General features: G+C 47.9%; 1 protein-coding gene across 1 annotated transcript in view; it reads right to left on the reverse strand.

Moving 5' to 3' along the window:
* Window positions 1–14,285, reverse strand: part of igsf3 (immunoglobulin superfamily, member 3) — a 347,295-nt gene that overhangs the window by 72,074 nt on the left and 260,936 nt on the right. Inside the window, exons 4-6 of the mRNA XM_072513781.1 lie at window positions 11,560–11,949; window positions 6,728–7,129; window positions 3,520–3,921 (exon numbers count right to left, since the gene is read on the reverse strand). Coding sequence (XP_072369882.1) covers window positions 3,520–3,921; window positions 6,728–7,129; window positions 11,560–11,949 — 1,194 coding nt within the window. The remainder of the gene's footprint in view (window positions 1–3,519; window positions 3,922–6,727; window positions 7,130–11,559; window positions 11,950–14,285) is intronic.

Consider the following 14,285-nt stretch of genomic DNA (forward strand, 5'->3'; position numbering starts at 1 on the left):
GTCAGTGTTGTCCCCGGACTGGTCCTTCGGGGTGGCTGGGTACCCCACATGGCCCTGCATGGTCTGTTGGTGATCCTGCAACACAAAAGACAAGATACATGGTGAGATCTTGGGAAGAAGTGTTCTGGGGCAGAGGGGTGACTCACTTGCTTTAGGGTCATCATTTTGCATGGGCTCATTTGGCTGTCACATGCCGACCTCCGCCAAGGAGATAGCCCTCTCCTGCACCTCCCTAGATAATGCCATCGCACTCTGGTTGGTGGAGGTCAGAGTCCAGTCCAGGGCACCCCCTCCAGTCTTCTCCAGCTCCCTTCTGTTATGGGCTGTTGTTTCCTAGGGGACACATAAAAGACATGATGAGACGCATGGATGTGAGTTACATGGGGGTGGGGGTGAGGTTTCTGTAGCTGGTGGCATGTGTGTGGAAGACGCCTGGCCAGAGAGGTGCTGGGGTTTGGTGCAGGGTGGGATGTGAAGGATATATGGGCAGGTGTGTTTTGATTGGCCTCCATGCGAGTGGGGGTCTGATGTGAGGAGTGAGGAGCAGGTGTGATGCCAGTGGAACACAGGTGGTGGCTCTCCCGAGCTGCCTGAAGGAGGTCATTCATCTTCTTGCAGCTGTAATGATATGTAGACAGACATATAATTTAGCTATGACACTACCACTAGAGGGCACCACAAGATCCCACTATATATACTAGCTCCCAGAGGATCTTGTTCTCTTTTCACACAGGGGTAGCTAGACAACAATAGTGTAGTATAGGTAGATCACAGCTTAGACAACACGTGTAGTTCAGATACATTTTATGTAGTTATATTTCATTACCTTATTTCTAGAGATCGTTCAGTAATGTCAAACTCATTTATTAGTTTTATCGTTACTTAATAAATTTGTTTGCTTTACATCGAAGACTCGTGTATTCTTCAGGATCATCAGCAACCAGTAATGACATATATTACTTCAACCCAGTAATATAACAGCAGCACTGAACGCCAGTCCGCCTGGTGAGGCTCACCGCGCTTAACACCTCGGCCACATCCGCCCAGGCTTGGTTCATGACTGTGGGCGGTAGCCTCCTGCCCACCCTGGGGATGAGGTTGTTCCACCTCTCCTCCACTGCATCCAAAATCTTCTCAAGCTCCGTGTCCGTGAAATGTAGTGCTGGTCTTCATGGAGTCATCTTCTTTTCTGGAATGAGTGTGTGTGAAGAGTGGAACGCTTATAAGCAGCTCCAGCTTGTCAAGTTCTCCAGAGCCAATATCGGCGCAGCGAATCTGATGCTGACGGGAATGTGTATTCCTCTAGATTGACGTGAGTAGAGTGCTGGCCAATTAGCATGTCCTAAATTGCTCCACAAATAGCAGCCCCAACAGGAACGCGAACTGTACACAATTCAGTCGCAGGGTCAACACTTAGGGCACGATCTTCTGGCCATGTTGTGCCCAAATAGCGATGCAATGTGGCTGGTAGATACCAGGAGATCCCTCTTCCAGGAGCTACCCAGCTCGCTATGCCTCGTGAGATCGAACGGGATCTTGCGAGACGTTATGATCTGATCTGAATCCCACCCATTGTGTGGGATTCAGTATTTGGCAAATTAGAGTGAGGCTAGCTGCCTTGCTCTAGAATGCGCTCACCTGATATATTGAGATCTGGGATCGAACCCCTTTTTCTCAGTGCTGGTCTCCACAAATCGGGACCAGACAAAACGGTACTTTGGGGGGGGGGGGGGATCGGAGGCCCCCAAGTCTTTGCCCTCTGGGCACGGTCGCATCCTGGCACTGCTGGTGCGACCTGGGCACCTTGGCACTACCAGCCTGGCACCCTGGCAGTGCCACACGTGTGCTAACCTGGCACTGCCAACATGTCCAGGGTGCCAGGCTGGCATTTTTCCTGTGCCAGGGATTGGGCCCGTGTAAGGTGGAGAGACAGGGGGGTGGTCCCCGAGGACCTCCTTATAGGTGCGTTGGGGTCTTTGGGGGTAGGTGGGTTTGGGGGTCATAATAATAATCTTTATTGTCACAAGTAGGCTTACATTAACACTGCAATGAAGATACTGTGAAAAGCCCCTAGTCGCCACATTCCGGTGCCTGTTCAGGTACACAGATGCCCAAATTACCTAACAGCACGTCTTTCGGGACTTGCGGGAGGAAACCGGAGCGCCCGGAGAAAACCCACGCAGTCACAGGGAAAACATGCATACTCTGCACAGACAGTGACCCAAGCCGGGAATCGAACCTGGGACCAATGCGGTGTGATTCAACAGTGCTACCCACTGTGTTATCGTGCCGCCCTCGTGTCGGGGGGCGGGGACGAGAGATCGGGACGCCATCAGTGCAGGAAACGGGAGTAAGTGTGGCCTCGGCAAGGCATTCCCAACAGATAGTGTGGTGTTTCTCAGCGCTGAGTGCCGGGAAACACCCAACTAAACGCACTCTTCACCCGACTTTGTTGCAATTTGGTTAGATCGCGCTCTTAGTCTCCCAAATGAATAAACTCGCCCATTGTCTCTTTATGTTGGAAAACAAATGCAGGTGCTTGACAAATACTGTTCAATGAACAATATATCTTGGCTTTCTGGCCAGCATAGCCCAGCACATTTATCTCCTAAGTCATTGAGCCACTGAAGGCCCAGATATGACTTCCAGTTGTGCGGAGTTCGCTGACCTCAGCCAGTGAGGAGGTAGGAGTGCTGTGGATCAGTTTGTAGTTCCCTCACTTCAGAATAAGAGGGTTGCGGTTTAATTCCTAGACTGACACTCCCTTTGTTGCAGGAGTGCTGCACTGTCAAAGGTTCCTTCCTTTGGATGGGATATTAAAACAAAGCCCCATCTACACTCTCAGCTGAATATGAAAAAATGGGCAGGAGACTCAATCTTCATGTTTTGGACAATATTTATTCCTCAATCAATACCACTGGGAAAAATAATCAGTGTTATCTGGGAGAGATAACAACCTGCAAAGTCTCACTGTCAAGGTTCACGCATACCTAAGGGCCTTTCTCGGCACCATAACGCAATTCAACACCAGTCGAACAACTTCAGCAAGACGGTGCCTTCAGGTGAGAGGAGGAGAAAGATCTGGCGTAAGTAAACGGTACATATTTAAAATATATATTGCCAACCGCAATGCGTCACTTCAGTAAGCGTGTGTGAATGTGAAAAGCAGCAATTCTATATGGCTGAATTTTTTTAAATTAAAAGATTAGAGTACTGTGTTCCTCAGTAATCACTAGGAGATTGTTGCTTAAAATTTAATAAGAATTCTTGCATCTCATGTTAGACTATCCAAACACTGTAAACTCAAATATTCTGGGCTGTAAGCATAATAATAAAAGGGCATTAGACAAATTACTTAGCAACGTAAGTAGCTTATTCAACCACAAAGAATTAAAAAAGGCGACTGAAAGATGATACCACAGGTAGACAGACATATTGATGTATTAACAGAGACTTTTGAGTGGCTCTCCGGGCTGCCAGCTGTATTTACTTGAGTTGACCAAGTGAGCCATCACTTACCTGGGGGTTTAACCTTCACCTCCAGAATATTTGAAGATTTACTGGTTTTCCTCACCCACTGGCCCATCTGGTTTTGGTGCCACAGTTCAGCAATGCACTGGTATTTCCCCGCCTCCAAGTCACTGGCTTTAGAGATGACCAGACGGACATTATTGGACGTTGTCTTGATTACCATTGTTTTATTTGTAAAGTCTGTTGCTTTGTCCCCCCAGGTAATGGATGTGTCATGTGCAAAGGTTATAATGTCATAGTTGTTCCTTGATCCAGCTGGCTGGAATTTCCACGTTACAGATACTGACACTCTGGAAGGATAGGTGGGTCTGATGAAACACTGGAGCTCAAATGCATTGTTGTAGATCACGGATGGTGTTCGTGTTATTGCAGTAACGCTGAAGCCTGTTTCTGTGAAGAAATCCAAAAAAAAAGCTGTTAACGTCAACTTACATGATCTAAAAAACATTCCAAAATATCTCATGTCACAGAAGGATTCCAGAATCTTTTCCCTCTCAACCTTCTCCTCCCTGATGCACACTGGTATTGTTCCATAGGTGTTGACCAGTCTATAATATCTCAGCTGTGTGACCATTCTTTGCATGTAAACCCAGCAAGTAAATCTTATTTGACCATGGGAATATGTCAGTCAAGTTAGATTTTGGATTGTCAAGTAATTTACAATCTATTGGCTTGGTTACTGTAATAATTCCAGGAGGCGCAGGATAAAATGCAAGGTAGGTTTATTCTCCAACACAAATAAAGTCGCAGCAACACCATACAACACTGATGTCCCAGCACGAGACTATCGCAAACTGCCGGTGCTGGTCTGGGGTTCGATATTTTAGGTCCCACTAGTGAGCCCCTATTGGGTGGGCCTCTGCTCACTCAACGCAGGAGCTTATATTTTACGAAGCCCGCGGGGAGATCAATCAGCAATCTCCTGTGGTCTTCGTGAGGGCTATAACAATCACAAGATTCCAACTCCAGGCACATCACTTCAGAAAGATTATGGGGGTGATTCTCCAAGCCCCGCGCCAGACCGGAGAATCGGCGCAACCGCACCACGACGCCCCGACACTGGCGTGCGATTCTCCGAGGTGCGGAGAATCGGCGCATTTGCGCCGGCGCGTTTGCCGCGGCTCTGGCATCGACGGGGCAGCCGATTCTCCGGCCCGGATGGGCCGAGCGGCCACTCCGACACCACAGAGTCCTGCCGGCGTCATTCACCCCTGGTCACTGCTGGTGGGAACTCTGCGGGAACGCTCGGGGGGGGGTGGCCTGTGTGGGATGGGGGGGCTCCTTCACCGGGGGGGGGGCCTCCGATGGGCCCACCGATCGGCCTCTCCCCCCCGGGCCTACTTCCTGGTGCGGCCGGCCCCTGAACACCGACCCCATGTTGGGTTGGGGCTGGCGGCGTAAGAAGTTCCCCACGCATGCGCAGGATGGCGCGGCCCAACTGCGCATGCGCAGGATTGAGATGGCCCAACTGCGCATGCACGCCTTGGCGCGGCGCCAAATGGGCGTGAACCGCTCCAGCGCCGTGCTGGCCCCCTGTGGGGGACAGAATAGGTCGTGCCCGGGCCCTGTTCGCGCCGTCGTGAAACTCGATGGCGTTCACGTCGGCGCGAACGCTTGGGGGGGCGATTCTCCTAGCCCGGCGCCGGGCCGGAGAATCGGAGCAAGCGCGCCACGACGCCCCAGCACTGGCGCGCGATTCTCCGAGATGCGGAGAATCGGCGCCATTTGCTCCGGCACGTCTGGCGCGGAGCCGGCCGCGGGCCGCTGGAATCGGCAGGGCTCGCCGGCCCAAATGGGCCGAGCAGCCGCTCTGACACGACAGAGTCCAGTCGGCGCCGTTCACCCCTGGTCACTGCCGGCGGGAACTCTGCGGGAACGCTCGGGGGAGCGGCTTGTGGAGGGGGGTGGCCCTCCGTTGGGGCCTGGCCGCGATCGGAGCCCACCGATCGGTGGGCCGGCCTCTCCCCCCGGGACTACTGACCAGCGCGGCCGTCCCCTGAACACCGACCCCATGTTGGGTCAGGGCCGGCGCGCGTAAGAAGTTCCCCGCGCATGCGCAGGATTGAGCTGGCCCAACTGCGCATGCGCGGGACCCAAGGCGCCGTGTCTTCTACGCGGCGCCGGGTCTCCGACGCCATGCCGAGGCCCTGCCCCCGCAAATCGCGCAATGCCCACCCCACGTTGGCCCCAGAATAGGGGTCTGAGAACAGGCGCCAACGCCGGAGTAATACATTCCGGTTTTTACTCCGGCGTCGGCACTTAGACTCCCGTTGGGCGCCCTTGTCCTCCATATCCGAGAATCGCCCCCTATATTTACCTTCTGTTCCACCAACACACCAACAAACACCAGCTCCACCACCCCCCCCCCCAATCTCATGGATGATAGTTATTGGTCAGTCATGAAACAACTCTCATGCGTAGGCTAGACCAAGTCATAGAAGAAGTCATATAATTCCTACAGTGCAGAAGGAGGCCATTCGGTCCATCGAGTCTGCACCATCCCTCCTAAGGAGCACTTCACCCATGCCCATGCCCCCACCCCGTAACCCACCAAAACTCTTTGGACAATAAGGGGCAATTTAGAATGGCCAATCCAGCTAACCCACACATCTTTGGACTGTGGGAGGAAACCGGAGCACCCTGAGGAAATCCACGCAGACACGGGGAGAAAGTGCAAACTCCACACAGTCACCCATGGCCAGAATCGAACCTGGATCCTTGGTGCTGTAAGGCAGCAGTGCTAACCACTGTGCCACCCCAATGTACCCGGAACACCTCAGGAGTGACAGTGAGTAACTCAACCTGCAAACAATGTGTGTGAGTGAGTTGGCACTGTCCTCCATATTATAGTATATCCAATAGCCAAAGCTTCCACTAGTTGGAGGTGCAGGCTTTCAGAAGATGCTTTTTTGTCTCTCTGCAACTCAATCTGGTGGATCCAATTCAATGTCTTCATATTGAAAATATCATGCTGCATTCATTTTTAACTCCCCAGTAACCTTCTCCTCATTACATACTTCATAAGTTGAGACTCCAGCATTACAACTGAAATACGTTGTTTCATCAATATTTCCACAACATATCCTGTGTTAATCTAGTCCACATAAAATTGCTCCTTTTAATCAATCAGGCAGTAACTAGACTAGTGCACAGAAACATCTTTCAGCCCTCAGGCTTTTTTGATGCAAGTACTTACCAAGAGGTGTTACCATCGCTACAATATGAGCAGACTTCTCTCCTATTTGTTGCCAATCTCCACCCACGTTCATGATCCATTCAGCCACCGTACAAACATACTCTCCATCATCCAACATCACTGAGTTATGGAGCTGCAGCATGAAAGAATCCGAACGCTCTTTGGTCAGCCTGAGGTCTCCATTAGCAACACGCTTACGGTACTGTGCACCAATAACCTGAGTGCCGTCCTGTTCCAAGCTGATGATATCAGTGGCCTGTTTCTGTTTGTTGATTAACTGCCAGGTGACAGAGAGACGACTGTGGTTCCTGATTGCCGAACGAACATCACAGGTGAACTGGAGCGAGTTACCCTCCAAAACCTTGGTAGTGTTACTGGTAACTGTTGTACTCAGACTGCTTTCTGCAGGAGACAAGATACTTTTAGTGCAATTGGTAGTTTTGTGGAAAGACAATTATAACAGACCCAAGGATTCATCTTGTTTCTGATCACAAGAATCAGTATATTTTACATATTATAAGAATTTATAGCAATGCCAATGAGTAAATGCTTTACAAATGGCTTTTATAAATGTTTTCTGGATAAGATTTCTGTTTTCTTTGGGACATGCAGAACAGTTAATTGCATAGATTATTTGATCAATGCTATTTTGATTCTGGAAGTAATCTATTTTTATTGCTATAAGTCTAGGGTAAACTGCTTGGCAGTCACACACAAGTTTGCAGAGGACGGGGAAGGAAGGTTAGTCAACTGTCTTTGTTCATAGGTTATCCATGATTAGGTTTAGATTGATTGGCCAGACCCCATTGTTAATATACGTAATATTACCATTGTGAGGAGAAATACTATAATTTTCCCTCATGTTTGAACCGCCAAAATAAGGTTTCATTTTTTCAAAAGCTACCTGCTCCATACATTATTTCCTAGTTACTGACTCCGATCTTTCTTCCTGACAACAATCCGAGATTAAGCCAGTGTGTTGGTAACATTGGTGCCACATTTGATCCTAAGTTGAGCTCCGGCCTTAAATTTTCGCCATCATTAACACTACCGATTTCCACCTCCGTAACATCATCTGATTTAGTCACTGGGCGTGATTCTCCCCAAAATTCCTAAGTTAATTTGTGGCGGGTTTTTCAGGGAGTTTCCCGCTGGCTCTGCCGGCGAGTTCCTCACTGCTATTCAATGACACTTAGTCACTTTTTTGGGGCCCTGGGGAGTTTCTCTCTGGTTTAGCCCACACTTGGAATATTATTTAGCACTGGTAGCTGAACGCAGAGATTGGGACGCCATTTTGAAAGGGTGCCAGATCTCGAAATGACCTTGTGGATCCCCCACACTCCCCACCCATGGGCAGTGTCATCCCCCCAGACAAATGGACACTACCCCCCCCCCCCAAGTGAGGACACCCCGCTATGGGGTACCTGGGGGTCCCCACTCTTCAGGCCGCCCCAAAACCCGCTTTCAGCACCCCATCCCTTCTTGGACAGCCCCCTCCCCCATCTCCATCACCTACCTAACCTCTCGGAGGCCCCTATTTATCTTCCCTGCACACCCCACCCTTCAAATCCCCCCTTCACCCTCATTTCATTGGCATGGCCCACCCTCGTCCTCCCCCAACCCTGGGCAGTGTGACCCTGGCACTTGGGCACCTATCGGGGCCATACTGCAGGTTTACGGCCTACATCTGCGAGTTTCATTTGGTCCTGCCGTTTGGGGTGGGGTTCTGACTCCGACCTCTCGCAGGACTCCTGCAGGCCTTTCCCGGCATTCTCCAACCGCATTATGCTCATCTGTTGCTGAAACCCTCGTTCTTGCCTTCATTACCTCTAGATTCAGCTTTTGTGATTAGCACTGTGGCTTCACAGCGGCAGGGTCCCACGTCGATTCCCTGCTGGGTCACTGTCTGTGCGGAGTCTGCACGTTCTCCCTCTGTCTGTGTGGGTTTCCTCCGGGTGTTCCGGTTTCCTCCCACAGACCAAAGACATGCAGGTTAGGTGGATTGGCCATGATAAATTGCCCTTAGTGATCAAAAAAACATTAGATGGGGTTATTGGGTTACGGGGATAGGGTGGAAGTGAGGGCTTAAGTGGGTCGGTGCAGACTCAATGGGCTGAATGGCCTCCTTCTGCACTGAATGTTCTATGTTCTTTTCCATCATATTCTTGGCTGGTCTCCCACATTTTACCCTCCAAAACTTGGTCATCCAAAATCGAGTTGGTATGTCTTAATTCACAGTAAGTCCTGTTCTCCTATCATTCCCATGCTTGGTGACTTACATTGGCTTCTGGACAAGCAAGGTCTTGACTTTACAATTCTCATCCTTGCAGCCAAATCCCTCAATGGTTTTGCACCTCCTTATCTCTGTAATCTCCTCCAGCCCCATAGCCCTCTGAATCATCCGTGTCCCTTTAATTCTGGCCTCTTGTGAATTCCCAATTAGAATTGCTTCATAATTAGCAGCTGTGCCTTTAGTTGCCTGAGCCCTAAGCTCTGGAATTCCCACCCTGCATCTCTCTCCTTTCCACTTTGCTTCCCTCCTTTAAGATAGTCCTGAAAACCACCTCTTTGACAAAGCTCCTGGCCAGCTGACCTAATATCCCCTTATGTGGGTCAGTGCCGTACTTTCTTTTATAAGGCTGCCGAGAAGCATCTTGGAACATTTCAATACTTTAAATGTGCTATATAAATAGGTTTTTGTTCACATTGTGTTAGAGTGAGCATTTCCTGGTTAAAAGGTAGTTACTGTTACATCAACATAGTATGCAAAATAACTCTTTTAAATTCGGGTTTTGTTCTGGTTTAGCCAGAAGCAGCCTAAATCTGGGCATATATATGATGTGATTTCCTAAATTCTTCTGTTGAGTTCACTGCAATGGTTGCATTGAGGCAGGATGCTGTATGTACTCCTCTTTGCATTGAAGTAAAAGATACCACAGAAGAATTTGTTGTTTTGAGGACAGTAATATTAATCTTCCAGAAAGAAATGATTCAATTATGATTTGGTATAATCTTATTCCAGAAAACATTGTTCAAAATCTTTAGCCTGAGCAACATAGTCTGGTCGTCTTGTGCACGTCATTGGTTTGGCGAGATCACATGATGGTAGGCAAATTTATTTCCAATGTGCACCCCAATAATAGGAAATTAATTGTTTGCGTCCTGGCAACACTGTCCAGATTGTTTTCTAGATATGATCAAGTTTCAATTCAGAAGAAATGTCCTGTTACCTTTGGATGCTGACTTTTGTATTGACCATGAGTAACAACTGTTGCAAAGAATATATTTACATTATGGGTGAGTAAACTGTTGCAATTGGCCTTGCTACTTCATCGGGACAAAGAGAAGGTATAAGTCTGGAAGCTGTTACGAGCAATGTCACTGTCACATGTTCATGCCAAATTCTATTTTAATGGAGGGATTAACTCACAAAGAGAGTGCGTGCTGTGGATGGAATAACATCTGGGCACAAGAAAATAAGAGTAAAAATTATCATAAATGCAGCTGCTGCCACATTGACTCTGACTTTGAAATGGTGAATTTGTGAAGTTAGCTCTTCAGAAGCATAATGATTGGAGTTAAACGGGCCAAGATTTTAATTTGAACCACAGTTGGAGTATAAATGATACATTTAGAAAATGGATTTCGCAAGATCAGCAACTGAATAGGGACAGGTAGAAATTCTGATGGGGAAGAGGGCAGGAGTTCTCTTTATTCCTCCCCTTCGTTTAAACACATTGCTTTAATGTTACTGGCTAAATTGTCCATCAAATCATTTTGAAAACCTTTAGTCAGAGCCCTGCCAATAAAAACATGTCAGTGTTACTTATGTTCATGATCCTTTTCATTATTTCACAGAAGACGCGCATACGTTCATGCAAATTAATAAAAAATTTGACATTAATACCGTAATGATTTGGCTGCTTTTGTGAAAGTAAAGCTTCTCTCACTTTTTTGGGGAAAGATGAAAGGCAAAAACATCAAAGGGAAATGTTCTCAATACTAACACTGACTAATGATTTTCAGTCAACATTCTGGTCAGATTTTGTTTGCACCTATATGAGTAATATAACTGACATCAGAAGCTGCAGGCGCATCACTGAGATCTTGCAGACTGTGCTGTGACTAATGTCAAATTTGATGAGCAAAAAACTATGACACTCAAAGTTCTTATAAACAGATGCTTTGTAGTAAGATTGCGGCATGACAGCAAACTTCTTGTTATAAAAATTAATTGGTGAGCTTTTAATAATAACAATAATCAGTAGGCTGACATTGACACTGCAATGATGTTACTGTGAAAAAGCCCCAGTTACATTTTTTGTTTGTGTTTGATTTCTCTCTAAAAGGGCAATTCGGGTCTAAATTACCCCTTCCTTTGATGATGCATCTTTTTTTCAAACATGTTCTGGATCTGATAACTGGGCCATATTAAACCCAGATTCCTTTGCAAAGTGATTCAAAACAAGCAGACCCTTATGTAACCATGGGAAAGTTTTTTCTTAGTTTCCTTATATACTGATAAGAGCTGCGTCACTAAGCAACAATATTTCCACAGAGCCTGAAGCAACCTTGACAGTACGATAACTGAAACTTAATTCTGATTAGATTCTTTGAATTTAAAATATGAGACAACATTAGTTACGGAGAAAGACCACTTGTGACACAAAGCACCCTCGCTAGAGGCACTGCTACATCAAATCAACTTCTTTGTCTGCCTGAAAGGGCATACAAAGAATTCTAGAATTGCTCTGCCGTTATGCCAACCTACCAGAAAATTACATACTGTCAATTCTTCAAGGGGCAGAAATGATTTTTGGACAGTTACTTACTGATAGGCTGGACATTGATTAAAACTTTAGTAGATTTGTTGGTATGCCTGGCAATGAATTCTCCAGTAACAGTTTTCTCATGCTCAGTGGCTCGACAATGGTATTTGCCACTGTCCTCCAGTTGCACATGGTAGATTTTCAGCAGGTACGTTGTATCTGTCTCCTTTGTAAACCTTACATATCCCAGATGATCTCTGGTTGTGTATTCAACCTTGACTGTCGGTACAGCATTGCGACCAATGTTGGCAATCGGTGTGCCATTAAAAATCCACAACACAGAGAAATATCGGTCTTGTATATTTTGAGCCTCAATGACGCATCTTAATTCCATGGTATCTCCAGCAGTGAAGGTTCTCCTTTCATTCTCCAACTGTACACTGAAGTTCTTATCTGTAACAGATCACGGACATGCAGATAAATTTAGAACATGGGAATCTAGCAATGAAGAATTACAACCAAAAGATTGTTTGTCAAGTCCTGGGAATGTCTGTGATTGTTACCCATATCTGCTGATTGTACTTTGCCCTCACAATCATCAAAGCTTCTTGTTGTGTTATGCTGCTTCGGATAATACAGGCTGCTACTTGATGCAGTCTTAACTAAAGGATGCTCCAGACTCTGAAATGGGTTCAACGTGTTTATTGAACTATTAACACAGTTCTCAAATGAGTTCGACTCTCTGCTAATCTAACTGTAGTAACTCAGTCTAACTGTACCAGCTTGCTCTAAGGCACATGCTGGGGTGTGATGCTGCTGATCAACCCTGTCTACCTCTCTAGATGTCTGACTGTGGAAAGAGGCAGGGTGTGAGTGCCTCATCCCTTTTATAGTATTTATGTCATGCCCCCTTGTGGTGATGCCACCTCTGAGTGTCCTGACTGCCCATTGGTTGTGTCCTATTCTGAGTGTTCATTGGTTGCATGTTTGCATATCATGACATCTCCCTTTTTTGTTAGATGTATGTACATGTGAATGTGTCTAATGTGACTGACTGAGGAATACAGAACAGAACAAACAAAACAAATGCTCATAAGTCCAGTCTCTGAGGCTTGCATCTGATCCTCGTCGACACCGGAGAGGTGGTGGAGGGGATGACGGTGTCTTGACAGGCGAGTGGGAGGCACAACTGGTGGCCTCATGGTTCAAGGTGTCTGGCGGTGGCAATTCGACATGTGGAAATGGAGGGGAAAGTGGTTGTGGGCAAGCAACTTTTCGCAGTGCCCTTCGGTTCCTTCGCACAATGGAGCCATCAGCCAAATGTATGACATAGGATCTGGGCGCGGCCTGTCGAACAACGACAGCCAGAGCAGACCACCCACCATCCGGTATCTTGATCCTGACCGTGTCTGCCGGGGATAGCACGTCCAGATCGGTGGCATGTGCGTCATAGCCCTGCTCCTGGCTGTCGTGAACCTGCTGCATCTTCTGCAGCACCGGGAGGTGATCCAGGTTGGGCAGGTGTATGGCTGGAAGCATCGTCCGCAGGTCCCTGTTCATCAGCAGTTGAGCTGGCGACATGCCAGTGGACAAGGGAGTCGCCCGGTCCGCAAGTAGTGCAAGGTATATGTCGGAAGCGGAGTCCGAGGCCTTGCGGATGAGCTGCTTAACGATGTGCACCCCTTTTTCGACTTTGCCATTGGACTGCGGATAGTGCGGACTGGAGGTGACATGCCTGAAATTGTAGCTCTTGGCAAACGTGGATCATTCTCGACTGGAAGCACGGACCATTGTCGCTCATGACGGTGTTTGGGATGCCATGCCGTGAGAATTTCTCTTTACAGACTTTGATGACGGTCCATGAGGTGAGGTCTGGCAGCTTCAGCACTTCAGGATAATTTGAAAAGTAATCGATGATTAAGATATAGTTGCGACCATTCGCGTGGAATAAGTCAATGCCAACCTTGGACCACGGAGAGGTTTCTAGGTCATGTGGTTGGAGCGTCTCCTTGCTCTGCGCTGGTTGGGACCTCTGACAGGTTTCGCAGTTCAGGACCATGTCCGTGATGTCCTGGTTGATGCCGGGCCAGTAGACCGCTTGCCGGGCCCTGCGTCAGCACTTTTCTGCGCCCAGGTGTCCCTCATGAATCTGCCGCAGCACCATGCTCTGGAGACGTAGCGGGCTGACTATGCTGTCCAGCTTGAGCAGGATGCCGTCGATCAGCGTCAGGTCGTCCTTGACGTTGTAGAATTGAGGGCATTGCCCTTTCTGCCAGCCATTGCTGAGGTTGTGGATGACTCGCTGCAACAGGGGGTCTTGGCCGTCTCTTCTCGGATGAGAATGATCTTCTCATCTGTTGCCGGGAGAGTGCTTGCACACAGTTGTACCTGCAATTCAAAGTGCTGGATGATCTCCAGTTGGCACTGAGATTGCTGGTGGTCCTGAGCTGATGAGGAGCCTGAATCTTGTCCATTGTGCCTGTATTCAGTAGCTGGTTGTCACGGATCTTGCTGAGCTGAACTAAATAGATTGAACAGTCACTCCTGGTATCATGTTGTGTTATGCTGCTTCAGATAACACAGGCTGCTACTTGATGCAGTCTTAACTAAAGGATGCTCCAGACTCTGAAATGAGTTCAACGTGTTTATTGAACTATTAACACAGTTCTCAAATGAGTTTGACTCTCTGCTAATCTAACTGTAGTAACTCAGTCTAACTGTACCAGCTTGCTCTAAGCCATGTGCTGGGGTGTGATGCTGCTGATCAACCCTGTCCAAATCTCCAGATG

This window comes from Scyliorhinus torazame, chromosome 8 (assembly GCF_047496885.1).
Source record: "Scyliorhinus torazame isolate Kashiwa2021f chromosome 8, sScyTor2.1, whole genome shotgun sequence".
In the NCBI taxonomy this organism is placed as follows: Eukaryota; Metazoa; Chordata; class Chondrichthyes; order Carcharhiniformes; family Scyliorhinidae; genus Scyliorhinus; species Scyliorhinus torazame.